This window comes from Globicephala melas, chromosome 17 (genome assembly GCF_963455315.2).
Source record: "Globicephala melas chromosome 17, mGloMel1.2, whole genome shotgun sequence".
NCBI lineage: Eukaryota > Metazoa > Chordata > Mammalia > Artiodactyla > Delphinidae > Globicephala > Globicephala melas.
This window is the reverse complement of record NC_083330.1, coordinates 8,641,087-8,667,024: the sequence shown is the minus strand read 5'-3', so window position 1 is coordinate 8,667,024 and position 25,938 is coordinate 8,641,087. Positions and strand designations below refer to the sequence as shown.

At 43.2% G+C, this 25,938-nt stretch overlaps 1 protein-coding gene and 1 long non-coding RNA gene across 7 annotated transcripts in view; one reads left to right on the top strand and one right to left on the bottom strand.

The window, feature by feature from the left end:
• Positions 1-1,144, bottom strand: part of NKAIN3 (sodium/potassium transporting ATPase interacting 3) — a 523,650-nt gene extending 522,506 nt beyond the window's left edge. For both annotated transcript variants that reach the window (XM_060287463.1, XM_060287464.1), the window contains exon 1: positions 866-1,144. In XM_060287463.1, coding sequence (XP_060143446.1) covers positions 866-919 — 54 coding nt within the window. In that variant the 5' untranslated portion in view covers positions 920-1,144. The remainder of the gene's footprint in view (positions 1-865) is intronic.
• On the top strand, positions 381-23,019 carry LOC115854986 (uncharacterized). 5 transcript variants are annotated; one of them, XR_009559594.1, is made up of 4 exons: positions 381-711; positions 15,649-16,212; positions 17,939-18,107; positions 21,398-23,019. It is a non-coding gene; the product is annotated as an uncharacterized lncRNA (long non-coding RNA). The 5 variants fall into 5 exon arrangements; XR_009559596.2 differs by having other exon boundaries at positions 382-711; positions 15,797-16,212; XR_009559595.2 differs by lacking the exon at positions 381-711 and adding an exon at positions 935-1,172 and having other exon boundaries at positions 15,797-16,212.
• Positions 23,020-25,938: the final 2,919 nt, after the last annotated feature.

The window sequence follows — 25,938 nt, the reverse complement described above, 5'->3', positions numbered from 1 at the left end:
CTACTGAGTCTGTATTAAGTGTAATAAAAGAGCGATGTCTATTAATCTCTCACACACAAGTCTCACACGTAAGGTCTGTGGCCTTGACCTCAAGCGACTATGAAATAGACCACAGGCCCAGTCTAGGTCCCAACAGGACATATGTCAAGATAAGCATTCGCTCCCCACTGAAAGCCCTATCGATCTCCACTCTTCCCATTCCATGCACTTCCTGGCAAGCCACTGCGCCTTCTCTCCCTGATGACAGCTGTCAGTCTGTCGCTGTCTGAACACGCAACATTTCTACAAAATCTAAAGAGAAACTGGAAGGGCAGGGGCTGAAACACTCTGTTTAAAAACACACAGCGCGACCTCCTTCCTGGAGATCCAAGACTCCTCAATCACCCCCTTTCAAGCGCAGGAGGGAAGAACCGCCTCTTAACTAAGACTTGGAGCTCGCCCCGTCTCCTCGGACCTGGGCATTCCCACGCACCTTGTTACACAACGTTACTGGAAACCATCCCGAGAAGAGAGAACCCACAAGCCCCTGTGAAACTTCAGCGGGAGTGCGGAGGTGCTAAAGCCAGCCGGCCAACCCAGGGGCTGGGAAGTCGCTCACTTCCCCGGCGCCCGGGCAGCAGCCCCCGGACCTCGTGGCGACGCCCGGCGGGGGCGCGTGAACCCCCTTGCCCGGGGCCGCGGGGAGACACCGCCCTCCCGCAGGGCGACCCGGTGAGTGCCCGCGGCGGGGAGGGCAGTGCGAGGGGAGCGGCGGGGAGGGTGGGAGCCGGCGGGAGCGCGGGGCTCGGCCGCCCGCCTGCCCGGCGCCCGGAGCTGCGGCTCCGCGGAGGGAGCCGGCAAGGCCGGTCCCGGGGCAGGAACTCACCAGCTGCAGCGCGCAGAGGCCGATGAGCGCACAGCGCCCGGTGCAGCAGCCCATGGTGCCCGCGTTGTCCGAGCGGCGCGTGCCGCCAGAGGTCCGCGTCGTCCGGCGCCGCTGCCTCCGAACTCCTGAGCAGCCCCCGCCCGGCGCTCGCCCGGCCCGGCCCAGGCTCCACCGCCCCGCGGCCGCCGCTCGCAGCTCTCTGGGCCGGGCTCGCGCGCCGCCTTTGTTAGTTTCCCGGCCGGGCAGAGGTCAGGACGGCGAGCACGACCCGAGCGTCTGGCGGGGGTCCCTGCCGCCCGCTGTGCAGGTCTGCTTCTTGGGGAGGGGGCGGGCCGGACGGGCGGGGTTGGGGGCGGAAGGCAGGCTACAGATGGTGAGTGGGTGGAAGTCTGTTTAGGGGAGGGGAGTGTGTAGGAGGTGGGCGTCTGAAAAGTGCAGAGGGCCGCGTGTGTGCGTGCGTGTGTGTGCGTGTGCGTGTGCGTGTGGCGGGAAGGGATGAATGGAAGGGAGTGCCGGGGGGAGGGTCGGCCTGTCTTGTTTGGAGTCTGGAGAGGGAGGACGAGGAGGAGAGAATGAGAATGCGAATGAATATGAATGAGCGTGAACAGGGGCGACTGCGGGTGCTGGAGACCCTCGGCAGCGGGTGGAACTGGGGAGACCCGGGCGGGGCTTTCTCGCTGGGGGCTGTGCTGGGTGTCGGGAAGGTGGTCAAGGCGGGTGCGAAGGAGGGAACCGGGTTCGGCTGAGGTGCCCCGGAGGTGGAGAGCGTGGGAGTGGAGACGGCGTGGTGCCCGTGGGAGACGGGCCCGGAGGCGAGAAGCCGAGGGCGGGCGAGCGCGGCGGAGCGCGGGCCGCGCTCCGAGACGGCGGGCTGCGAGCGCGGGCGCGTCCGCTCGGCCGGCGCTGGGCGCGCGGCTCCGGGATCTCGGGGCCAGGGTCGCCCCTGCCGCTGCGGCCGGCTGCCCGGAGGGCGCCCCTGCCGGAGTCTCAGGGGGAAAGTTGACCGAGTTGGATGGGCGAGAGGCGGGCGATGCTGCGGCGAGGAGGTGCGCCGGCCGGGAGCGCGGGGATGGAGCGGGACGCCGCGAGACCTGGCGTAGGTTTTCTCCACTAAAATGCTGTAGAGATTATCACCAGGCGTGAAAGGAGAGGACGCGTGGCTTTTTCTAGGAATGGAGAATGTTTCCTGGGTGAGGATAAATATGATTTCTTCCTAGAGATAATGAAATTGTTTGGAAGGGTCTTGGAAATAAGACCTGGTCCCGGATGGTTAAGATCCAGGACAAACTCTCCATGAACCCCAAGGAGGCCCTCTTGCTCTCTGTCACCTAATAGATTAGAGCGGAGGAGTTCTGCGGAGGATTCAGTTTCTTCAGGCTCGGTGTCAGATTTCATGGGCACGTTTGCTGTACCTGGTGGAACAACGCACGGGGCTCACGCACCTGGAAGGGCAGGAACAAGCCTCCCGGCCAGTTGTCTCAAGAGGTTTTCTGCGGATCTTGGCACTGAAACCCCGTTCTAACCCACTGCGGCCCTCCTGGGTCCTTAGTGGTAGGTTAGTGAGAAAAGGAGAGAGATCTCTGTGTTTTTAAAAATTCACTCCGTGCAGGGTAACTCTGCTCAAGGCAATCCTTCACACATTACGGGGAGTTTGGTTTTTATTTGTTTTGAAATTAACTGGCTCTTTCTAAACCGTTCCTTCAGGACTGAGGTTTATAACTTAAAACAGAGCTCCCAGGAAAATGGTTGCATGATGTCTTTGAAATGCTAGTAGGGACACACGGAATAGTCTGAAGATTTGGGTCAATGAAGGGGTCAAGAACACGAGTTGTTAGATTCCACCTCTGTCCATTGTCTGGGAGAAGGGGACTAATAGAGGCAGAAGCCTTTTTTCCTTTTTTTTTTTTTAAACCCAACCTTTAAGACATCAGAGATCATGAGGGCATGCTTCTTTTATGCACAATAAACATAACCGTCACCATTCATGATGAATGAAAACAACAGGAAAAAATAGACCCTGACAAAGAGATAATTTAGCATATAGAAAAGGACAACACAGAAAGTTCCAGGTCACTGACCCCTCTGAAAGCTGTAGGAGGCAGCTGAAGAGGGAGAGAACATGAACTAGTCTACCTACAACTTCCAGAAATGATCACAGCCTCTTCACGATCAGGGACTGTGATGAATGATGATACTAAACATAATGGCCCTTCTTTCCCTCCACATTTACATATGTTTACCCCAGTATACTTTTTTCATCGTTTTATTTATTTTTTAGGAAGTACCAAATTTGCAGCGTCCTTGCCAGGCACCAGGCTGAGTACTTTATGTGTATTCATTTATTAAACCCTCAGAACAGGCTATGAAATGGGTGCTATGAGCATCCCCAGTGCAAAGATGTGGAAATGGGAACAGGGCATCCCACGGCTACTGAATGGACCAAGAGGAACTCAAAGCCAGGTCATGTGACTCAAGAGCTCCTTGATGTACGTGTTCACCATACTGCCTTTAAATCTTAGGATGCGAGTGACACCTGCACTGGCACTAACTGCTCCCCACTGGGAAGCAGGCGTAGTAATTTGCATTTACCCCATCTTCAGAGTCAGTGCCACTCACGTGGTGTGATTCCAGGGAACCAGGAGGGTCCTCCTATACCTTTCCCTTTCCCACTGCCCTCTCTACTGATAGACCCAGATCGGCGTTTCTTCCTTGTACAGTTAATGACAGTTGAAAAATACATTTGGCTTTGAAAGAGAGGAAGAGGAAAGACTCAGAGATGGCACAGTGCTAGTAATAAGTCTAGAAAGTGTGTGAAACTACCTCTGTTTTTCTCTTCGGTCTCTCATTCCTTTTCTAAATTGAATTCCATCATGAACTAAAAATCGTCCTCCCTTCCTTCTTTGTTTCCTTTCTTCCTCAGTGCTGCCCTCAAATACTTCTTTCTTCTTTTCGTAACTGCTTATTATGTCAAAGGCTACGCTAGCTGCCAAGTTTGCAAAGCTGAGTGATATACTACCTCTCCTCCCCCGAAGGCTTGGAGGTGGGAAGGGAAAGCAGAAGGTCAATGGAGCGGGGCCCACTTGGCACTGAGTGCTGTCACCGAGTGCTGTCACTAAGGGAATCACCTGTCTCTTGGGGAGGGGAGAGGGGAGGAGAGGAGAGTAGACAGGGACTGAGCAATGGAAACAGTGGGGCCCAGGGAGGATTTTGGAAAAGTTATTAATGAAGAAATAATAATCTAAGGATCAACTAGTCCAATGTATGGTTGGTTGTGTCATTCCTCACTGTAGAATCTCAGACAAGTCACTTTGCTTCCCTTCGAGGCCTCATTTTCCTGTGTAAAGTGGGCGTGATGTATGACTTGCCCCATGGGAATAAGCCTGACAGTTCTTCTTCATCCTCCACCTACATGTGTCTTGCTCCCTCACCTCATGTCACATCCATAGAGGCCTTTGCTGACCACGCCATCTGATTTAACACCCCAGTCAGTCTATTGCATTTTCAATCAAAACATTGCTTTGTTTATAATTTCCCATCTCCCCCACTCAAAACAATGCTGTTTCTCTAGTGCTTATAACAATAGTTAAACTCAACATTTGCTGAATTAAAAAAGATAACGTGTACATTTTTAGCATAACACTTTGCGCACAGTATTGACTATACACGTATACACACATATATGTAGGATACAGTAAGTATGAAACATATACGTATACACAGGCAGACATACCCTAATGACATCAGAGTCTATGGGTTTTTTTCTTTCTTCTTTTTATTTCTCAGTTTCTTGGTAAAATTCCTTTTGAGAAACTCCAGTCCTGTCCCCCTTAAAGTTGAGAGAGAAGCAAGATATCTATGCACAGGAAGAGTGAGATAACTGAGTTAAGAGAGTGTCCCTAGAGACCAGACTCAGAAGTGCAGATGTCTAGATTTCACAGGACTTCAAATACTAAGATTTGAGACACCAGCTTGAAGGAATTCAAGTTCCTCCTTAATTATTTCACTGCTTTTTAAAAAAAATTTTTTTGAAGACTTCCAGGTCTGCATTTTTGTTTGAATGAAATAGTGTGCAGTTTGATCAAGTGTTCTTCTGTCTCCATTGAGAAAAGTTCCCAAACGTGCCCCTAAATGTGTGCTTTTTGCCCTGGTGCCTGCTTGATGGGGGGCCCGTCTTGGCACCTTTTTTAAGCAAGAAAATTTAAATCCTCCACACAGCCTCCTGCAACTAGCTTAACTTCATGAATATCTGACAGACATTGTAATGACAGGATGGCTGCTCAGTTGGAGCAAAGATAAGGTTCACCCTGGAGCAAAATGTGGAGACCTACAAGTGGAGTGTGTGAAGCATGGCGGTAAAGGCTGTGGTACATCAGTGTGCTGTCCAATGTCTGCTGAGGCCACAGTCAATTCTAGTTGAACTGATTCACTTGTTATGCATAGCAATGAATGTCCCAGAGAGATAGTTCTTGCTATTACAAGCACTTTACATCATAGTATTTAAAAGTGACCCCCCCACCAAGGGCTGTTTTATTAGGAGGTAAGGTGAGAAAGAAGTGGAAGATGGATAGGGGATGTAAGAGTGTTTTTAAGGACACCAGAAAGCCTGGAAGATTTGAGAATTACAAAAGGAGAAAGCGAGGAAATTTCTTTGGAATATTTTGCTTCAAGAATTATTAGTAATAGCTAGTTTTAAAATCTGAAAGGGATAGCCAAGCACCATCTTTTTAAATTTCTGTTTGGGTTAAAAACTAAGCCTCAATTAATATTTACCTAGCACACACTTTAGTGGTCTAACAGCACTGATCTTGTGGCTACTATTATCATAATTAATATTGCAATGATATGCATGTAGAGTGTTTCTAATATCATGAACTGAGCCACCACTACTGACACCAGGAGTTCAAGCATTTCTCACTCAGTAGTTTATTGCCAAACATTGGCGACCATTGGGGATTTCTATGCAACAAACGCTCCTACACGCCTACTATGTCAGAGCCCTCATATCAGAGACACAAACACTTCCTTTATACCATTAAAATCTGCTCCCCTGCCCTCTGCTTTTCTCAAGATTTCAGAAGATCAGATTAGACGCCTCTGCATGGTGGCTTAGCTAGACATCCAACAAAGAACGAGAGAAGGTGGCATGACTGAAAGCAAAAAAGAGAACATTAATACAAAGTCAGTGAATCCTGATGCCGCCCAACTCGGCTTTTGTATGTATGTATGTATGTATTATCTATCTATTGATACCTATCTATCTATCTGTCTGTCTATTGGATTACATTGTGTTCAAAGGAAAGCAAAGATCTTTTTTTCTTTTTTCTCTCGTTTTTAAACCAAGGATGTTAAAATTTTTATCCATTTCAGCACCATATGTGGAGAGAATATCTCTACAAGATGATGAACCTTTGCAGCAGATTTGCTCACACCTCTCTGGTTCCAGAATCGGTCCTATATTATTACATAATGTTTATCTGAGATGGTAACATTAAGGAAGGTATATGGAATCTCTATAATTTACTTTAACACCTTTTTTTGGTAAGTCTAATAATACTTAAAAATAAGTAGTTAAAAGTAAGAAACAATCATATAAAATATGCTACACATGTAACAGCAGGCATATGCAATACTGAACAGTAGCCCATCAGAAACGTAAAACCTAATATAAAGTGCATTAGCTCAGGCTAATATGAAGCAAACTTTTTTTTTTTTTTTTTTTTTTTGCGGTACGTGGCTTCTCACTGTTGTGGCCTCTCCCGTTGCAGAGCACAGGCTCCAGACGTGCAGGCTCAGCGGCCGTGGCTCACGGGCCCAGCCACTCCGCGGCATGTGGGATCCTCCCGGACCGGGGCACGAACCCGCGTCCCCTGCATCGGCAGGCGGACTCTCAACCACTGCGCCACCAGGGAAGCCCAAGCAAACTATTTTTTAGGTATATATAAATGATGGATTTTTTACTTTGTCCATGGTATTATAATATGCATATATGGTCCCCCCAAAATATACCAATGTGCATAAATATACATTTGTTTTCATTTTAAAATCAGTGATTCAATTATTTCAAATCACAATGAACCTGCTGCTGCTTATTCCCATGCATTTTTATTCAAGAAATCTAGAGAAGTTTTAAAAACCATTAAAGACAATACAATCGTATCATTTCCCTTTATATTTTTGAATGGGAAAATAAGAAAATGAAATTGATAGTAGAGAAAATGAGTAGTCCTTTGTAAAATCACTGTGATATTCCGAGGCAGTCTTGAAAATTTGAAGTGGCATTCCAGGCCAAATGGCATAGATTCCCTTTGCATTTACTAGATCCCTAAGTGCCCTCAGTAAGGCTATGGTCTCACCTGAAAGAGTTACAACTCACTACATTATACATTGTATTAAATAGTGTCCTTTGACCTCTTAGGTTTGCCTGGTATGTTTTCCATAGTGGGCTTAACAGAGCAGTGGTAAGGAACTGATAGATTTTGAATACAGTTGTAAATATAGCTCAGTTTTGAATATGTTATATATAAAAATAAGTTGATTAAAATAAAAATTAATTAAGGCACAGAAATCTATTCTTGGTTTTAATCAATCCTGAGTACCTGCAAACAGGTCCTCAGGTGTGTAGGCAAATCAGTGGTGCTGGGACAGAGTGGGAAATGCACAAAAGCAATTTTCCCAAGAAGCACATCCAGTCTAGAAAAAGTCTTGTTAAGATGGCATCCAACAGCGGTTCGTAGTGGATGCTCTGGCTGTCCCACCGCATCCCTCTGTCCTTACCATTTCGGTGCACACGGGTCCAGTTCCTCCCGGCAGTGCCTGGATTTCACATGCAGGGCAGGCTGCGGCTCCAGAGAATTTCCACCTCCTGACTGATAGAAGTTGGAAGAGAAATACTTCAGCTGCCTCGACACTTGGCAAAGATAAGTCAAAGGTGCATATTCTGTATCATTTCCCCAGCTTCCGTGGCCCTCAGGGGTAATTTGTTTCATAATTTACTGGGTTGGCCAAAATACTCGTTTGGGTTTTTCTGTAACATCCTATGGAAAAACCCAGATGAACTTTTTGGCCAACCCAATACCTTTTATTGGCTCTTCCCCTTCTCGGTTTCACGTCCACACTCCGCTTCCGTGGTTTCCAGGGATCATCTCGCAAACAAACTGCTTGCATTTGAATTTTCATCTAAGGGTCTGTTTCCATAAAAGCCCAAAGTAAGACATGGTTACACTCACCTGGTGTCCCATTCTTGGCACCGGTACCTTGACTAAGTTATCAGTAGGATGCAACCTGGATTTTATACATGAAAACGACTTAAAGTGATTCTTTAAATCCATTTTATAAAAATCATAAAAAGATGAGCAGGTAATGACTTATCCCACAGCATAAGTGGGATGCATACAGTTCACGATCGCTAACCCAAACATCACAATATACTACGTGCAAGAAATTTTACACAGTGGGATGCTGACATGAATTTCCCATTTCTTCCTCACTAAGGATCTGAGTCACTCTTAGCAAGAGGTGACAAAAAGAACTAACTCTGTTTTGCTCATGCCTGTATTTCTCTTCCAACATTGATGGGTTCTGCCCAGCTACTTCTAGATATCCTGTATAATGATGATCTCCAATGAAGTAATCTTGCCCTCGCAACAAAACTCTTATTCTAATTATATGCTAATTATTCTCAGTCTCTGCCTGTGTGCAGCTCAACATCTGTTTTCAGTACAAAGTTACCAACTCTTACATTCAGAAAAAGTCACTTCTGGCAAGGGTTACTCCTGGGTGCCTCTCATCGGTCCCTAACACCTCCTTCCTTTCTCCATTTGGCAAAGCTCAGTTCTCTGTGAGCCCTCATTTCGAAGAGGAAAGGTGAGCCTTTATGTTTCTACTCCTTTTGGCAGAAAGAACAACTTCCAGATGGTGTCATACTCTGAAATGGAAGCAGAAAAATACACCTGTGATACTTGCTGTCGCTTTAGCTCAGAGGTTTTACTGCTTTACTGTTTAATTCCAGTCATGTGATGACACACTGATTAATGAGTTGGGTTTTGTTTCTTAAGTCTCGTTGGAGAAAAGGCATATCCAAGGTTGAAAGATGGAGAAAGAGGCCCATCTCAGCGACAGTTAAGCTTGAACCTTTGGGAATACACGTCAAAGCCCATTAGAAATAAAAAAGCTACCAGAAGAACACACTGTCATGCTTCTTCTGCCATAAATGCATCCTATAAATGATTGCTCTGAGCAGACAGTCTCTGTAGCGTGAACCAACCCTTCAACTGGGCATCACTGCATGTTAGCATTAATGCTTTGCCCAGATTTATAGTGCTAAAGTGCTGTTATATCTTTTAATGCATTTGGTGCTCAAATAACCACAGACGTATCTAGAATAAGCAAGTAACACAGCGAGTCAGTGACTGTTAACCTCTTTTTCTGCCTCGTAGCCATCGTTTACCATCAGTAAAACACATTATCTCTGTTAGTTAAGGCAAGTAGTGTTAGCCGCTGTAACAAACAAATCCTAAATCTTGGTGGCTTTAGACAATAAAACTTTCTCTCTCCCTCACACAAATGTTGTTGTTGTTTTTAATATATTTATTTATTTATTCTTGGCTGCGTTGGGTCTTTGTTGCTGTGCACGGGGTCCCTCTAGCTGCGGTGAGCGAGGGCTACTCTTCGCTGCGGTGCGTGGGCTTCTCATTGCGGTGGCCTCTCCTGCTGCAGAGCACAGGCTCCAGGCATGCGGGCCTCAGTAGTTGTGGCTCGCAGGCTCTGGAGCACAGGTTCAGTAGTTGTGGCGCACGAGCTCAGTTGCTTCACGGCATGTGGGATCTTCCTAGACCAGGGCTCGAACCCACGTCCCCTGCATTGGCAGGCGGATTCTTAACCACGGCGCCGCTAGTCAATGCGGAAGACTTTCCATGTGATTGTCCAGTGACTCAGCTTCTTCCATCTTTTGGCTTCACCCTCCTCCCGTTCAGCTGATTGAAGGGGAAAGAGTGAGAGAGGGGAGGTTTGCTTGTGGAAGGTTTTTAAGGACCAGACCTGGAAAGGAATACACAGCATTTCTGGGCTTATTCTTTGGCCAGTACTCAGCCACATGGCCATATCCAAGTTCAAGGGAGGCTGGCAAAGGTAATCTAGCTCTGGGACCACGAGGAGAAAGAAGTAGGATTATGGAGAACACATAGCCAGATATAATATGCTGCTTCTAAGTTCCTCATTTTGTCCTGGAACCTCCCCCACTAGAGTACTCCCTCCCCTTCATGCACTTCCCTTCTCTAGAAAACGTTCACCCGTCACGGTCGCTGAGCTCAGACGTTGCCTCCTCTGAGAATCCTTCCCTGATGGGCTCGTGCCCATGCTCAATTTGTATAAGGTACCCCTTTTCTTGTTCCCTTTCCATCTTAATTATCCATTATTACTGAGTTACATGAGCTCTATTTCCTCTTCTGCCTTTGGACAGTGTGTATTAGTGACAATACATACTTGCTGAGTTACTGAAAGAATGGGGCCCATTATTTCCCTTATATTCTCTAGTGGCACCAGAATAGCAATCCTCCAACACATACAGCACTGACTTCATAAGGGTCACCTGTAGCGTTTGTCACACCTAGTCCCTCAGCACCAACCCTCAAATGCTCCTCCCCCCGCCCTGCTCCCTTGGGCAGAGTGTATATCAAGCTCACTCATGACTTGAGGCACCGCATGACTTGGTCATGTGACTTGCTCTGACCAATGGAATGTGGGCAGAAGTAAAGGTGAGTCTGTTCACAACAGCTGAGCCACAACCCACTCACACAACTGTAAGCAAGAAAGCACTGTAAGCCTCTGAGCTTTTTAGCAGTGTTTGTTGTACAGCATTACAAAAGCAAATGGTAACTCTCTCACCCTGATCGTTTTTTAATAATGGATCAGGGTGGTGCCTAGAAATCTGTATTTTAAAAGCCCCCAAGGTGCTCAGCCAGCCATGTTTGAAACTATTGTACCCACTAGTCTCCTACTTAACAGCAGAAAAACCTAATATTCAGCCCATGAAGCAGGTCATCTCTTAAGACTTTATTGTCAGCCATTTCCCCAACCACTTGCCAGGGAACATGACTTCGGTTAGACTTTCAGCTGTTCTCAGGGCATGGGGAACGTGGACCCTGCTGCAGTAGGGGATTTGGGAAGCAGAAGCAGCCTGGAGATGAGCACTGCTGGACCCTGCCAGCCTCAGTGTGGGCAGTAGTGCTATATGAGCCTATATAGGATGTAGGTTGGTATAATTTCCTTCTTTCAACTTGAATTCATTGTTTCAACATAGTGTATTAAAGTGGGCCAGATTACCAAATCTTAAACGATCAGTTTATTCTAAATCATTAGGTAATATAATTTAAAGGTAAAATAATTATATTATGCATATGGTCAAGCAATAAGAGATGTGTTTAACAGTAAATAGCATAATTACTATTTCATATGTGTTTGCAAGGACTTTTTTCCCTACATACCTGGCATGTAGTATGCTATGGTTGGCCATTTTTTAAAAGACGCTTCAGTGATTTTGTTATGGCTCTTTTCAGCCATGTAATATGACTACACGTGATTTCTCCAGTGATACACATTCTCTGCTCATGAACTGAGGATTTGCAATAGGCGCAGAAGAACCTGGCTCCACGATAGCTGTTCTTACATGCTATAGTTCAATAAATGACAAAGGAATTTGACTTTTGCTGTTTCTTTAGCAGAGGAGGGAAAGTGTAGGGAGAAGAAATATATTCAACTCTTTAAATGCTATGTCTTATTTCCTCCTATCATGGTAGTAAAGGAAGAGGAGATAGTCATAAGAACACTGAGAAATTTCTCACATCCGTGAACCACAATAGGTAGGGAGATTAGAGTACTTTAAAAAAAAGAGTTGACAGTAACCTTCATTTCAAATACAGAGTTATAATCCCAAAGCACAGGCGTATCGTGTCAGAATCCTCCGGGACTCCTCTAGTTTGTCACAGGCAGCAGTCCTGGCTCATTTTTTGTGCTTGCCCTGTTCCTAGCCTAGTTCCTAACTTTAAAAATGTTTGTTGAGGGCTTCCCTGGTGGCGCAGTGGTTGAGAGTCCGCCTGCCGATGCAGGGGACACGGGTTCGTGCCCCGGTCCGGGAAGATCCCACATGCCGCGGAGCGGCTGGGCCCGTGAGCCATGGCCGCTGAGCCTGCATGTCCGGAGCCTGTGCTCCGCAGCGGGAGAGGCCACAGCAGTGAGAGGTCCGCGTACCGCAAAAAAAAAAAAAAAATGTTTGTTGAATGAATGGATGGGCAAGTGGACAGTGGTGGGGAGGGGAGATTTCTTCTGAGCCCAAATGGGAATCATTGATGATGCTAATCCAAAAAGTCATGCATGTGGTGAAACAAACATTTGCTACCAGAAACTTTTGCCCTTTATCCCTGTCCAAGGAGGGTCTCATGCTAGCACCATCTGCTGGGGGCTTCCTGAGATGCCCATGCAGACAAGTCTTCTAGATTAGCCTGCCACTTCCTCAAAAGCTGGCGGACCCTATTGCTGATCCAAGTGCTGCAGAATATTTTTGTCTGCTGTTACCTTTCTATGGATGCCATTGAATATTTTATAGGATCGTTGGTGTTTTCAGCAAATCCTATTTTCAATATATCCTTGAAGAAACAGACATAAAGATGATCTGCTTTTAAATTCATGTATGCTTATATCTCATGCTAAGAAAAAACATTCTTTATTGAAATTGAAGCAGTTTATGTAAAATGACTAAGTTACTAAGTATTTATAAGCGAATTGAGAGGATGAGTTTTATCTAAATGCTCTGCAAAAGCATACTGCAGGAAAAAGCACAGCCTTCTTATCATAAGCAACATATGAACCTGCTATTAATGGATGTAAACTTAACTTATCCTGCAGAAAGTAGGAGTGGATCCTCTGAGCTTAACTTGAAGAAGGCAGGCAATTTTTTCTCTCATTATTACTTGGTCTAAGGCACAGAAATTCAGGCAAAATTTCCTGTCATTACTACTGAGTCTAAGGGTGGAAATAAAGGTAAATACAACAAATACCCTATAACACTTCACCGTCATTTGTAATTTTAAGCATAGACATCATTAGACAATTTTAAAAAGGAAATGCAGATGGCTTAGTCCGCATATTAAAAAGCACATGATAATGCTAACTTTGATCTTGAATGAGAAAGGAAAGCTCTGGGCACTCCAAGCAAGGTTCTAACCATAAGTCTGGCCTCAATCTTAATGTTCCTTATTTTTTTTATTGGAGTATAATTGCTTTACAATATTGCATTAGTTTATACTATACAGCAAAGTAAATCACTATATGTATTTCTTTTTAATAAGTTTATTTATTTATTTACTTTTGGCTGCGTTGGGCCTTTGTTGCTGCGCGTGGGCTTTCGCTAGTTGCGGCGAGCGGGGGCTACTCTTCGTTGCGGTACGCGGGCTCCTCATTGCGGTGGCTTCTCTTGTTGCGGAGCTCAGGCTCTAGGCGCACGGGCTTCAGTAGTTGTGGCACGTGGGCTCAGTAGTTGTGGCTCACAGGCTCTAGAGCGCAGGCTCAGTAGTTATGGTGCATGGGCTTAGTTGCTCCACGGCACGTGGGATCTTTGTGGACCAGGGCTCAAACCTGTGTCCCCTGCATTGGCAGGCGGATTCTCAACCACTGTGCCACCAGGGAAACCCTATACGTATTTTTTTAATACCTGGGGCAAAAACCTGGCTAATGATGTCCAGCAGCTCTGCCCAGAATACAGTCTTATTTCTAAAGTGTTTGGCTAAAGAGGGCCTGGTTTTTTGCCCTGGTCTGAAGTTGTCAGATGGTTCTCAGCCCAGGGATATAAGTTTCACGAGAGCAGGCCCTCTTTTACCTTTTCTACAGGAAATTTTGAATTTTACCTTTTCTACAGGAAATTAGATGTTGCATTGTCTTCAGCACACCCTTTAGGCTCCAAGCCCTTTAAGAGACTGTATCCAGGCCAAATATGTGTGTTAGATAAGCTTTGTTCAGGCCTGAGTTATGGTGCTGTTGACTGTGAGTTAAAGGTTAATGGATCAACAATATACATGAAATAAAGTCTCTTTAAAGAGAAATGCAGAGAAAACAAAACCTTGTTTTATCAGGAAAAATTTTTTTCAGCTGGGCACACAAGGACAGATTATAATGAGCTGATGTAAACAATTCAAATATTTTTTCATGTTTGGTTGACTATCAAACCTAAATAAGTACGTCTTTTTTTTTTTTTTTTGCTGTACGCGGGCCTCTCACTGTTGTGGCCTCCCCCGCTGCGGAGCACAGGCTCCGGACGCGCAGGCTCAGCGGCCATGGCTCACGGGCCCAGCCGCTCCGCGGCATGTGGGATCTTCCCGGACCGGGGCACGAACCCGTGTCCCCTGCATCGGCAGGCGGACTCTCAACCACTGCGCCACCAGGGAAGCCCAAGTACGTCTTTGAATAACATTTTTTGTAAAGGTTAATCGAGGCAGGACCCTGGAATTTCACCAGTTGTTACTTCCATAATACATGCTTTACAAAGTCACTGTCCTAAGCCATTTTCCTATTGGCAATTTACTTAGGTATTTATCCTCTGGTATGCAATGTCTATTAGTGATTGCATTATGAAACCCCATCACTGTCTGCTGGAGTCCACATAGGAAATGAGACACTACCATCCTCCACAAATGGAGTCAGAGAGACCACAGGAGGAGACTCAGAAAGCAGGGACATGGTGGCAGCAAAAAACAAAATGAGACAGAAAGGGCAGTATTTCAGTTTAAGGAAAACTAGAGAGCATCCCAAACAAGATCTATTTCTGCTGAGGGCTGCATTCAGAAGATGACCTGTAGGAGTTGGGGATTTCAAAGATGAAGGAATGCTGGCTGATATAAAGGTCCAGCTCACAATCATGGGAGGAAGTGGGGAAAAAAACTGATTGCAAGTGAAAAGAGACATCAAGTAGTCAAAGAACTATGTCTCCCTAAAAATGGCAGGAATTGGGGTGGAAAAAAGAATCCATGAACGAAGCACTACAGTTCTCCCTAAATACAGAAGAGTGTGTGACCCAGAGACTGGAGGTCATATCGAGCGGGCAGAGAGGTGGTGTTGTAACCTGATGCCATGGGCTTTGGTACATTTTTATTTAAGAATGGAGCAGTTATTCTTGGAAAAGACTTAGGGTAGATTGCTCTAGGTTCAGAAATTGGCAGGAACCTGGTGAGGTCGGAGAGCAGCTCCCCGCTTCCAGGAAGTCTTTCTCCTCATGGAAGTGTTAGGATGTGCTAGGAGAATACTAAGAAGATAACGAAAATATAGAAGAACTTGTTCACAGTAATCTTGGATTCCGCTGGGCACCGTCTAAGGGGCGAAGATAAGGAGCAAGCAGTGTTTGAGGAAGCGTCCGAGGGTGGAAGAGTAGAGCCGTGAAAAGTGGCCAGAGAGGCCTGACTTTTGCCTTGGGTCCCATGATTACCAAGATGAGAAGAAGGGAAGGAATTTACTAGCCAGAAAAGGTTCCTAAATTTGATATGAACGTTATAATGAACATTATCTTAATGCTAGAATTGGAGCAGGTCTCAGGTGTTATCAGGGTCGATGCAGAACTTCCCTCTTTGTGGCACACTAAGTGTCCCATAGCCTGGGGGAAGATTTCTTTCCACTATTGCTTGCTGAGCTGCGGTCCAGGTGTGGGTGAGGTCCTAAGGATGGTTTACAAAGCTCTTTATCATCCATCTGCATCTCCTGTTTCTCCCACTGTTTCTCCCTGGCGCGACTAAATGTCCAACAAGGTTTCCCTTTCCACTACCAAGCTCCGGACGGGCACCACGCGTGTGGCCTCTTCACCTCTCCCTGGGGAACTCTTCATCAATTTCAGGCATCAGCTAAAAAGTCCACTGCTCTGTGAAGTCTTACTCACCTGCTCCTCTTCTCCCCAAGCTTCACCAAATTCCTCCTTCAAGTCTTCAACCAAACTGAAGGTGACCTGGAGGGGCAGAATTGGACCGAATTAGACAGACATGGTGTGCCGAGACCCCTAAAGACAGGACTCATGTTCATGTCTAATGGAAGAAGCTTTAGCAAAGTTTGACTGTAAATCAACACGTAAACATATGTATCTGGGAGACAAGAGCCAGTGACGTGTTGTAAAACCTCCGGAGCCCAATTGCCTGTGCTCAAGTCTTGCGCAAGCAGCTCCACGGCCTTGAGAAACTTACATTACTTCTCTTCCCTTCTCTGTAACATGAGGACCATGATACAGGTTCTTAACAGAGAAGTGCTACGAGACTTAAATGAGCGAAGTAATATAAAGCTGTTGGAACTGCTCCAGACCCATGGTGAATACGCAGTAAGAGGTAGGTATTATTTCGATCAGTACAATTTTTAAAATTCTCTTGACTTTAATTGAGAACTGATGTTGGATTTGGTTACATAATGTATTTTGTTTTTCCTTTGCTTTGTTCATTATTTGATATTTCTGTTTTTCTCTTTCTTTTGGAAGAATTCAAGCGATAAAAAGTAAATTAAAGAAAATCATTAGGAAACTTTAATTTTTCCTGAGCTTCATATAGCTCATGCATCTTTTCAAATTATGATTTTTTATGCTTAAGAACACAAACACACACATCATAATCATTTAGAAGTAATTTTAAAGGGTTATTTAGGTGCTTATTTCATATTCTACCCATAATCTTTGAAAGAGATTGCACTAAAGTATTTTTAAATGGGTAAGCAAATAAGAATATGTTTAGACAGCATGAAACTCTACTTCTTTTTCTTACCAGTTCTTGCTCTTACAAGTTTGTATGTTTGGTTTTTTTTTTTTTTTTTTTTTTTTGCGGTACGCGGGCCTCTCACTGCTGCGGCCTCTCCCGTTGTGGAGCACAGGCTCCGGATGCGCAGGCTCAGCGGCCATGGCTCACGAGCCCAGCCGCTCTGCGGCATGTGAGATCCTCCCGGACCGGGGCACGAACCCGTCTCCCCTGCATCGACAGGCGGACTCTCAACCACTGCGCCACCAGGGAAGCCCCTGTATGTTCTTTTATACAGGGCTTTCTTCCTTGTACTTCTTATTAGAAACACATGAGAATGTAAATAACGGTAGCTCTTCAGCTGAAACTGCAAAGTGAAATGTATTCTGTGCTTTAGTGGCGTTTACTCCACTCTTAACATAAAATAGCAAGTGGAAGATTTCAAGACTTGAGGTCTATTTATTAACAGGCTGCTTAGGACAGCACTTGTACTGTCCTTTCCTGGAAATCTCACTAACTCAACAGTAGTCAATCCATCATAGCTTCACAAAGGAGGCGATGAAAAGCATGCCTGTCTGCTGCACTTGAAATTGAAATTAGCCTGATTGGATTGCACAAACAGTCCTCTGTAGTCAGCCCTGGTTGACTTCAAAGGATTCATATGCATGGAAGAAAAAAAATGCAAAGCTACAAAGAGTTGAGAATGTGGAGCAAATAATGTCATTTTTTACTTAAGGCTTAAAATAACAAGCAAAACAAAACCAAGAAAACCCAAAACCCTGCTGTTTCCAAACAATTAATTTTAAAACTATATGTGATTAGCCTATTTACTTGTCATTTAATAGCTACAGGTGGCTCTAAACATTACTACTGAAGTTTAAGGCAATTATCTTTATGTACCTTTTGAAATGCATCTTGCTTCGGTAAGTGAAGAAAATGGATGCTATTCCTGAAATCCTGCAATGTTTGTTTACCATTTACAGTGGGCGCGGCAAATATCAGTGTGTGTAGGGCCAGGCAGGAGTTGTGGTAATGGAAGCAGCGTGGATGGAAAATGTGATGAACTTGTTTAAAGGGGAAGCCATGACTCGGCATCAGCGAACTGCTATCTTGCAGGGAGAAGAAACAGCATTGCCTGCTCTAAAGACTGTCAAGTTTTTCCACAATTGCAGTTAATTAAGAAATTAAAACATTGTGTGGGCTAACAAAACAAGAGTCATATTTATTATATTTCATAGAAAAATCAGTTGTGAGGGTGTGTGGAGCAAAAGATGAAAAGGTAGGGTTGCTTGAAAATTAGTCACTACAAGAAATCTCTGTTTCTTCTAAGTTGCAGGAGTGAAAATGTTGCCTGAAGGTCAGTGGCAGATACTTCAAACATTCAGATGTCCAAGTTCAGCTTCTTAAGCAGGAGCCTAGGAGGTTGCGTTTCTGGGGCTGGGCCATTACTGCTGTTTTTGAAGCTGCCACCATGAGGACTCACACGTCAGCTGCTACAGGTGTAGCTAATATTGTCATTACTTCCTGAATTATTCCCATTCCCTCCCTGTAGCCTCCATCATGGGGATCCCTCAGTGCTGCTACCGCTGCTGAAATCAGTGTTGTCACGACTTCCAGATCTGTTGCGACTGCAGCATTAATATCACTGCAGCTACCACTGAGGGCAGCTTTAGAGGAAGCAGGTAGAGAGTAACTTCTCCCCTCATCCACCAGTATGACTTTCTGTCAGGTCCACCCACTGGCAGATGACATAGAAATGATATGCCAATTTCTTTAAGGGTACATGTGCAAAATTCTCCTAAAAATATTAGAAAACTAGGTTGACCATACATATAAAAAATCCATCAGTAATACAGAATAATAGAATAATGGCATTGGTTTTATCTAGTAATGCAGGAATGCTTGAACAATAGAAATTCTTTTAATGTCATTTGTCACATTAACAGATCGAAGGCAGAAAACCATAGGATTGTCTCAGAAGATGTGAGAAAAAAACATGATGATAAAATCCAATACCTATTTATATTACAAGCTTTTTACCAACCTAGGAATAGAAGACAACTTTCTTAACCTGATGTGTTTACCTATAACAAAACCATCAACATTATCATATTTAATGTTAAAACAATCAATATTTTCTATAAACACTAAGAAAAGGAAAGAGATGTCTGCTGACAGTCCTTATATTTATTATTGTTCTAGAGTTCCTGGCCAGTACAGTCAGACAGGATGAAGAAATGTTATATAATCAGGAACAGAAAAAGACATCAATTGTCATTGTTTGGAGATGTTTAAATTACCCATATAAAAACCCAAGAAAGTCTGTAGTTAACACTATTCAAATCAACAAGGTTTTTACGTATAAAGTCAAGGTAAAAAAAAATCACTGAAATTGTTATAAAACAGCAGCAACTAATTAGAAAATATTATTTTTTAAATATACCATTTATATTAAACATTAATGTACCTAAGAATTAATCCAGAGAACACATGTAAGACCTTTCACTTAATTTTATCGAGTGACATAAATACCTATATATACCTAAAAACAAACAAACAAAAAAACATGAGTATACCATGTTCATGGTTGGGAAGGCATAGAATCATAAAGATGGCAATCTATAAATTTATAGTTATTCCAATAAATACTCCACTAGTATTTTTCTTAGAACTTTATCTTAAAAGTCATATTGAAAAATCAATGGAAAGAACAAGCCAAGATTATGTATAATATTCTATCAAATATTAAAACTTAATAAAATTATAATTAAAATAGCTTTCTTTGGCTTAACGATACACTAATAAACCAATGGGGAAAACTGCATAGCATCAAAAAATAGATCAATGGATATACTGAATATTTTGGACTAGTAATGAAAGTTGAGGTACGACAAATCAGTGGAAAAATCATACTATTTAATAAATGATGCTGGAATAATTGACTATCCACATATAAATAAAATCTGTATTTTGTATCATATTATGAAAATCTACTTGGGTTAAAGACTTAAATAAGAAAAGCACATCTTTAAAATATTTAAAAGTATATATAGAAAATTAACAACTTTGGTGTAAGAAAGGGTTTATTAAACAAATACCAGAATATAGGAAGAGCCAAAGAAAAGACTGATAAATTAGAGTATATGAAAATTTTAAATTCTAGGCATCCTAAATAAAGGTTAAATACCAGCCAGAAAACAGAATTAGGTATTTACAAAACATGTAACTGCAGAATATAATATCCACTGTATATCAAGGATCCCTACAAATCAATGAGGTAAGTAATTCAATAGAAAAAAATGGTTAAAGATTCTGACACAAAATTCACAAAAGATGATAAAAAGGAATAGTGGGTTGTTATGGAAATATAATTTAAAACAGCAAGGTACAATTTAACAACTATAAGACCGATAGTTGCCAGTTTGAAAATATAAAACCGTGGCAGGAACTCATATACTGATAAGAGGAATTTAAATCTGTCACTTTGGAAAGTAATTTGACAATATATGGTAACATTGAAAAAAAGTATATATATTATATATTGTTATATATATTTGTGTGTGTGTGTGTGTGTGTGTATATATATATATATATATTTACAAACAGAAATTCCACCAGGTAAATCTTCTTCCTAGAGAAATCTCCCTAGAGAAATCCATACACATGTACAAGTACTTGAGTACTGACCAAAATCCACAATGCTAGCCCTATCCCAGGACCCCTTTTCAAACAAAGCTGTTAGGTAGATGGTTAGAAAAGTGACACTTTGTATGGCCCCTGGGACATGCTGCTGCATCAGTACGGCACTGTCTGTCATGAATGACCATAACCCACCTTAGAAAGATTGTAAACACTGAGAGGCTGGAATGCTCCCTTCCCTAAAACTGATCACTATAAATACTTGTTAACTAAACAAAGGAATGTCGTTTCTATTATCATCATATAAATAGAGGAAAGTTATTTCTATCATCAAGTCGCAAATACTTTAACAGAGGGGAGAAAAGACCATTTTTTAAAACAATCTCAAAATCTCCTCCAGATTCATCTTGCATTTTGTATGTCTAACTTCTGTATAACACCAGCTTGTTTTATTCACCGCTGGTACCATAACCCATTTAGAAATACGAAATGTCTTTATGACCACATGAGTAATTAACCAAATAAAAGGCAATATACGAGCCAATTATTCCAGGGCATAACCTTATCCTTGGAAGGAAATTTGATAATAAAAGGGTTTGCATTACTTTTTTTTTTCTATTTTAAGAGTATCAAACTGATTCCCAAATAAAATCTAATGCACTAAGATAATATGGTTCAATAAAAGGAACAGCAGCCTTATACCCTTTCTAATGAAGAAAATTAATTTCCTAGCCTATTTGAAATGTCAGAATTCACACTTAAGATTTCCATGAACTAAAATAAATAAACTAATAAGAAACAGTTAAGGGAAAAAACTGAAATAGTAGTGCTATCAAATGGGTTATATGATAACGATTTCCATTTAATAAAGATTTTTGTATATTTTCCTAAATATAAATTCTTCAAGGAAAACAGAATGTTCTGTTAACACAGGAGAAACACTCAAATGGAATAAATGATTTTCCTTTCCTCTTTTGAATAAAATAAATGTCAATTACTTGGCCCATGACACACCAAGTTAGATTGACAGAAAAAAAAGAATGTGGTTAAATAGCTTCTCATTTGGTGCACTGTTTATGTGTTTGGTCTTGATGATAATGCACTGAAACACAATCAATCACTGATTTTAATTTCCTTTATTGTGTTACAGACAGATGAGAAGGCAAGGGAATTGAATGAAGGAGTTGTTCAGCCAGGCTGTGCACCGTCTCTAGATCCGGATGGCACACATATCCTGCGCTCTTTGCAACCTGACTAAGCATGGCTGAGAACCTCCTCACGCAGTCCGTGCAGCTCACAAAGCACTTCCCTAAGAGACGGAGTTCAAAAAAGACTCACCACCTTCCTCTTTTTGTATGTGAGGGGATCATAAAACAAAAAACCTAAATTTCATGAATCACAGAATAAAGACGTCTTATATTCTGTATGTATTATATGTTCTAAAAACAACAAGATTAGTAATAGTTGCCTTTGACACTACCAGGCACTCAATAATCAAGAGTGTAAAATAGATAGTGGGAAGCAACCACATAGCACAGGGAGATCAGCTCGGTGCTTTGTGACCACCTAGAGGGGTGGGATAGGGAGGGTGGGAGGGAGACGCAAGAGGGAGGAGATATGGGGATGTATGTATACGTATAGCTGATTCACTTTGTTATAAAGCAGAAACTAACACAATTTAGTTGTGTTATTATACTTTATTATACTCTATTATTATACTCTGATAAAGATGTAAAAAAAAAAGAGTGTATTTACTAATACTTTTCATTATAATATGTTGGCAATTCCTGGTTCTTTCTCCCTCTTTCTCTTTTTAACCGGACAGACATTAATAAGAATTTATAATATAAAGTGAATGAAATTATTGTATAGAGATGAGGATAATAATTTTTTCTTCATTAAGTTGAATATTTTCTATAGGAGTAGAGTCAAACCTAAAGAAATGACCTATAATTAAAGACTTGAAATGTCTTAAGCTTTACATCCAACAAGAATACAATTGACCCTTGAACAACATGAGGGTTAGGGACCCCGCGACCCTCCACAGAGTCAAAAATCCGAGTATAACTTATAGTCAGCCGTCCACATCCTGAGGCTCCTCCTATCCCGAGGTTCCTCTATATCCTGGATTCCACATCTGTGGATTCAAACAACACGGGATCTTGTACTGCTGTAGTATTTACTACTGGAAAATATCGCATATTACTGGATGCATGCAGTTCAAACCCATGTTGTTCACAGGTCAACTGTACAGGATTTTTTAAGCCTTTTATTCAGCACTCAGGTTTACCACCCAAGCACCATCCGTTCTGAAATCCTTTAGTTTGAGAAATTGTTTCTTCAAGAAACTTCTTCAAAATGCTTGACTTTTCCTGGAAAGCCATACATATAGCCTCTTATCTTGGACATCTGTCAATATACATCAATACACTGGTTAAAAAAAGTAACATATTTGGCGACTAAATAAGCATCCCTTCTTCCAGACAATCTTCTGTGATGCTCAAGGGGATGCAAACCCTCCCTTCTTGTCTCCCCTCCCCCAAGTTCTCCACCTCTCATGGGGCACCAAATACACAAAAGGCATTTATTTGTTTTTCTGTATCTTGTCCAGTTGACTGTGTGCTCCTTGAGAAACAGAGTCACAACTTCTCCATCCCTGTATCTCCCAGGGCCAAGGACAGTGCCTGGTATCTGAGTTTAATAAAGTGAAAAGGATAGTTGAAGAATCTTTCTATTAAAATAAAATCCACTTTTATGTCCCTTGCCACTGAATCTCTGGATATTTCTGAATAGCCGAGAGCACATTTAAAACATTCCATACTGTTCTGTGTTTTATTTTGTTTTTTCATGTAATGGCCAGTCAGGTGCGGCCACAAGAGGAAACACAGGAGAGATTTGGGAAAACAAGGTTTATTATACTCACAGGTCCCAGCACACGATGCAGGCCCACGTGGGGAAGCCTCAGGTGATGAGTAGGCAGAAAGCAGGAGTGAGGGGAAAGCCTGGGCTAGACCTTTCCGGGGGCTTCCCGGCAAAGGCAAGGCAGGTTAAGGTGAACAGTTAAGGACTGGCTAGTGTGAATACATTCAGCAGGAGCCTAGCTATGGGATGGTCCCGAGTTGCCTGGTACCTGGCCCTGGGATAATTGAGGCAGGGACTCATTGCCTCCTGGGGTGCAGGGGCCCACAGAGGAAGGCAGGCTCTGAGTCGAACAAACTTCCTGCAGCTCATACTTCAAGGACAAATGGTGGGAAAACGAACAGCCAAGTCCAAGGTCGCAGGTACCTTCTCCACCCTCGCATGGACCCCGAATACCAGGATTAGAATGGGACTGAAACCTATTGCAATCAATAATAATAATCATAAAAGGTGCGTCCCTATAATTCCATGGAACTACTTTCCATAAATTTTCACTTAATGGAATTGAACTGAAAGTGGTTCCAAGGCATTTATAGCATTCTTATTGTCATGTGGGGACACAGTGCAAGAAGCCCCCTTAAATATCAGATCTCAAGGTCAGGGAGAGGAGAAAGACCGCCTTTGTGTTCCCTCCAGTCCTGAAACGTGGCAGTGTGCTAAGTGGCCACACTGATGGAAGACAAGAAACAAAAATATAAAACAGCAGACACTGTCGCCAGGAAAAGCAGACAGAACATTCAATAGAACAAATAACAAATGTATCTAAATGAAAAGGAAAAAAAGTTCTTTTCACTTGCTATAAATAAATAGAATAGCCAGGAAAAGAAAAGTGTACACACAGTGGAAGACACTCTATAATGTGTAACATTATTCATGTATTTTCATCAGTGATACACTTCTATTTGACTCCGTATGTCAGACAATTGTTACCCAATTAAAAATAAGAGAGTGTATAAAAAGAAAGGTGAAAACAAATATTAGTAGAATGATCACACTGCTTTGGTGGAAGTAGAAGGGCCCCAATGATTGCTTTAAATCACCGTCTCAGACCTTATGAGAGGTTAAGCTTTGAAGCTCCCATTTCCTTTTCTACCTCATAAACTGATTTGAGGAATAATGAACTACTGTTTGTGAAGCACTTATATCTTTAAATAATGACTGTAATAGGAAGGCAGATGAGGGTCGAAGGAGGAAATATTCTTTTCAGAGCGGAACAGGTTTTATCCAGTGACATCATCTCTGAGACTCTGGCTGCTTAGGCTGGGACGCTATTCTGATACCTGGACCTCATCTCTTGAGAAGCAGCGAAGAGTTGTCCACCGTAACTGTCAGTCACTGTGTACTTGATCTCTCTATCAGATCAAAGCCACCACTCAGGTCTCTTTTGGGAGACAAAGTCAAGGGTCATTTGTGCAGCCTCACACCAAAAATTGAAAATTAGGTAACTCTATCACTCCACCTGGAAGAAGAAAACGCATGGGATTTAATTTGTAGCCATGGGATAGGATGTTGAAGAAATAAAACCTCTCTGGCTCCTTGGTTACCAGAAAGAAAAAACAGATAAAGTGCAACTCACTAATACAGGAGTGTCAGAGGTCTCAAAACCGCCAGGGTGTTTATATTTTCTTCAATGCTCTTAACGTTAAATTAGAAAAGATACTAAAGAGCATTGGAACTGATAGAGTATAGAAAGTGATATCAACAAAACTGCTCAGAAATAGAAGGAAGTCTTAGCTTTAAACGTCAAGTCCAAATTGATCTGTAGACAGAGAAAGACTCTCTCCTGGAAAACAAAATTGCAGCCCAATGCTCATCAATAGAGACAAAAGATGAGCCTGGCAAACTCATCACAGTGCCAGTGAGGCTGATAGACCACAGGCCAGAGACAAAGCTCTCTGTTAAAAGCGCAGTCTGAGGCTCTCTACTCAACCTGCCAACTGCAGCCAACATGAACATCTCTTAACAAGAAATGTGCAGGGGGTGGGAAAATGAAGGAGTGATTCACTGAATGAGACAGAAAGCTCCAGACCATTAAAGGCATTTCCTGAAACACCTGGAGTTAGTTATATGCCAAAGCCCAATGATGCAGCAAAAAAGTCTGCAACCAACTGCTCAGAAGAGATCAACATTCAGCAGACCTAAAATTTAGCTAACTATTTATTTAAAATCCTACACACCTGGGGCAGGGCAAGAGGGACTGGGCTGAGGCAAATGTCATTCATGAGAGAGATAATGAGTGCTGAAGAGATCGACCATCTCTTCCTGCCACACTCACACGCCCTTGCGGATGAAGCCTTGTTCAGAGGACTTGGCGTTTTGCATGGGATCTAGATGTGCTGGCTTAACACGCTTAGCTCTGACTGAGTCCGAGTCTGCTGGTCTGGACAAATTTACTCCAAGCTCTTGAGAGAATCTGGGCCAGAAATCATATATGCCCAAAGAGTCAACAGGATAGTGCCGCTGGAAGAGAAAAATCTTTGTGAGAACCGTGGAGATGCTTCGCTAATGCCTCTCATCAAGAGAACTTTCTGTGGAAGACTCACAGCCCCCAGCTGCTGCTTCCGAGCGCTCTCAGGTGCCCATGCTGAGGCCCCGCTTCCCCCTGCTGCCTCCCATCAATGACTGAGGATGGCGGGGCAGCTTGGGCTGAGTCTGCATGTGCCAGACGTGGGGCTCGTCTCACAAGCCACCCTGGCTTGGGGACTTCCTATCAGCTTGGTGAGCCCATCCCAGAACCGCACAGTGGTCTGAGGCTCCTTTTTCTCAGTCCTT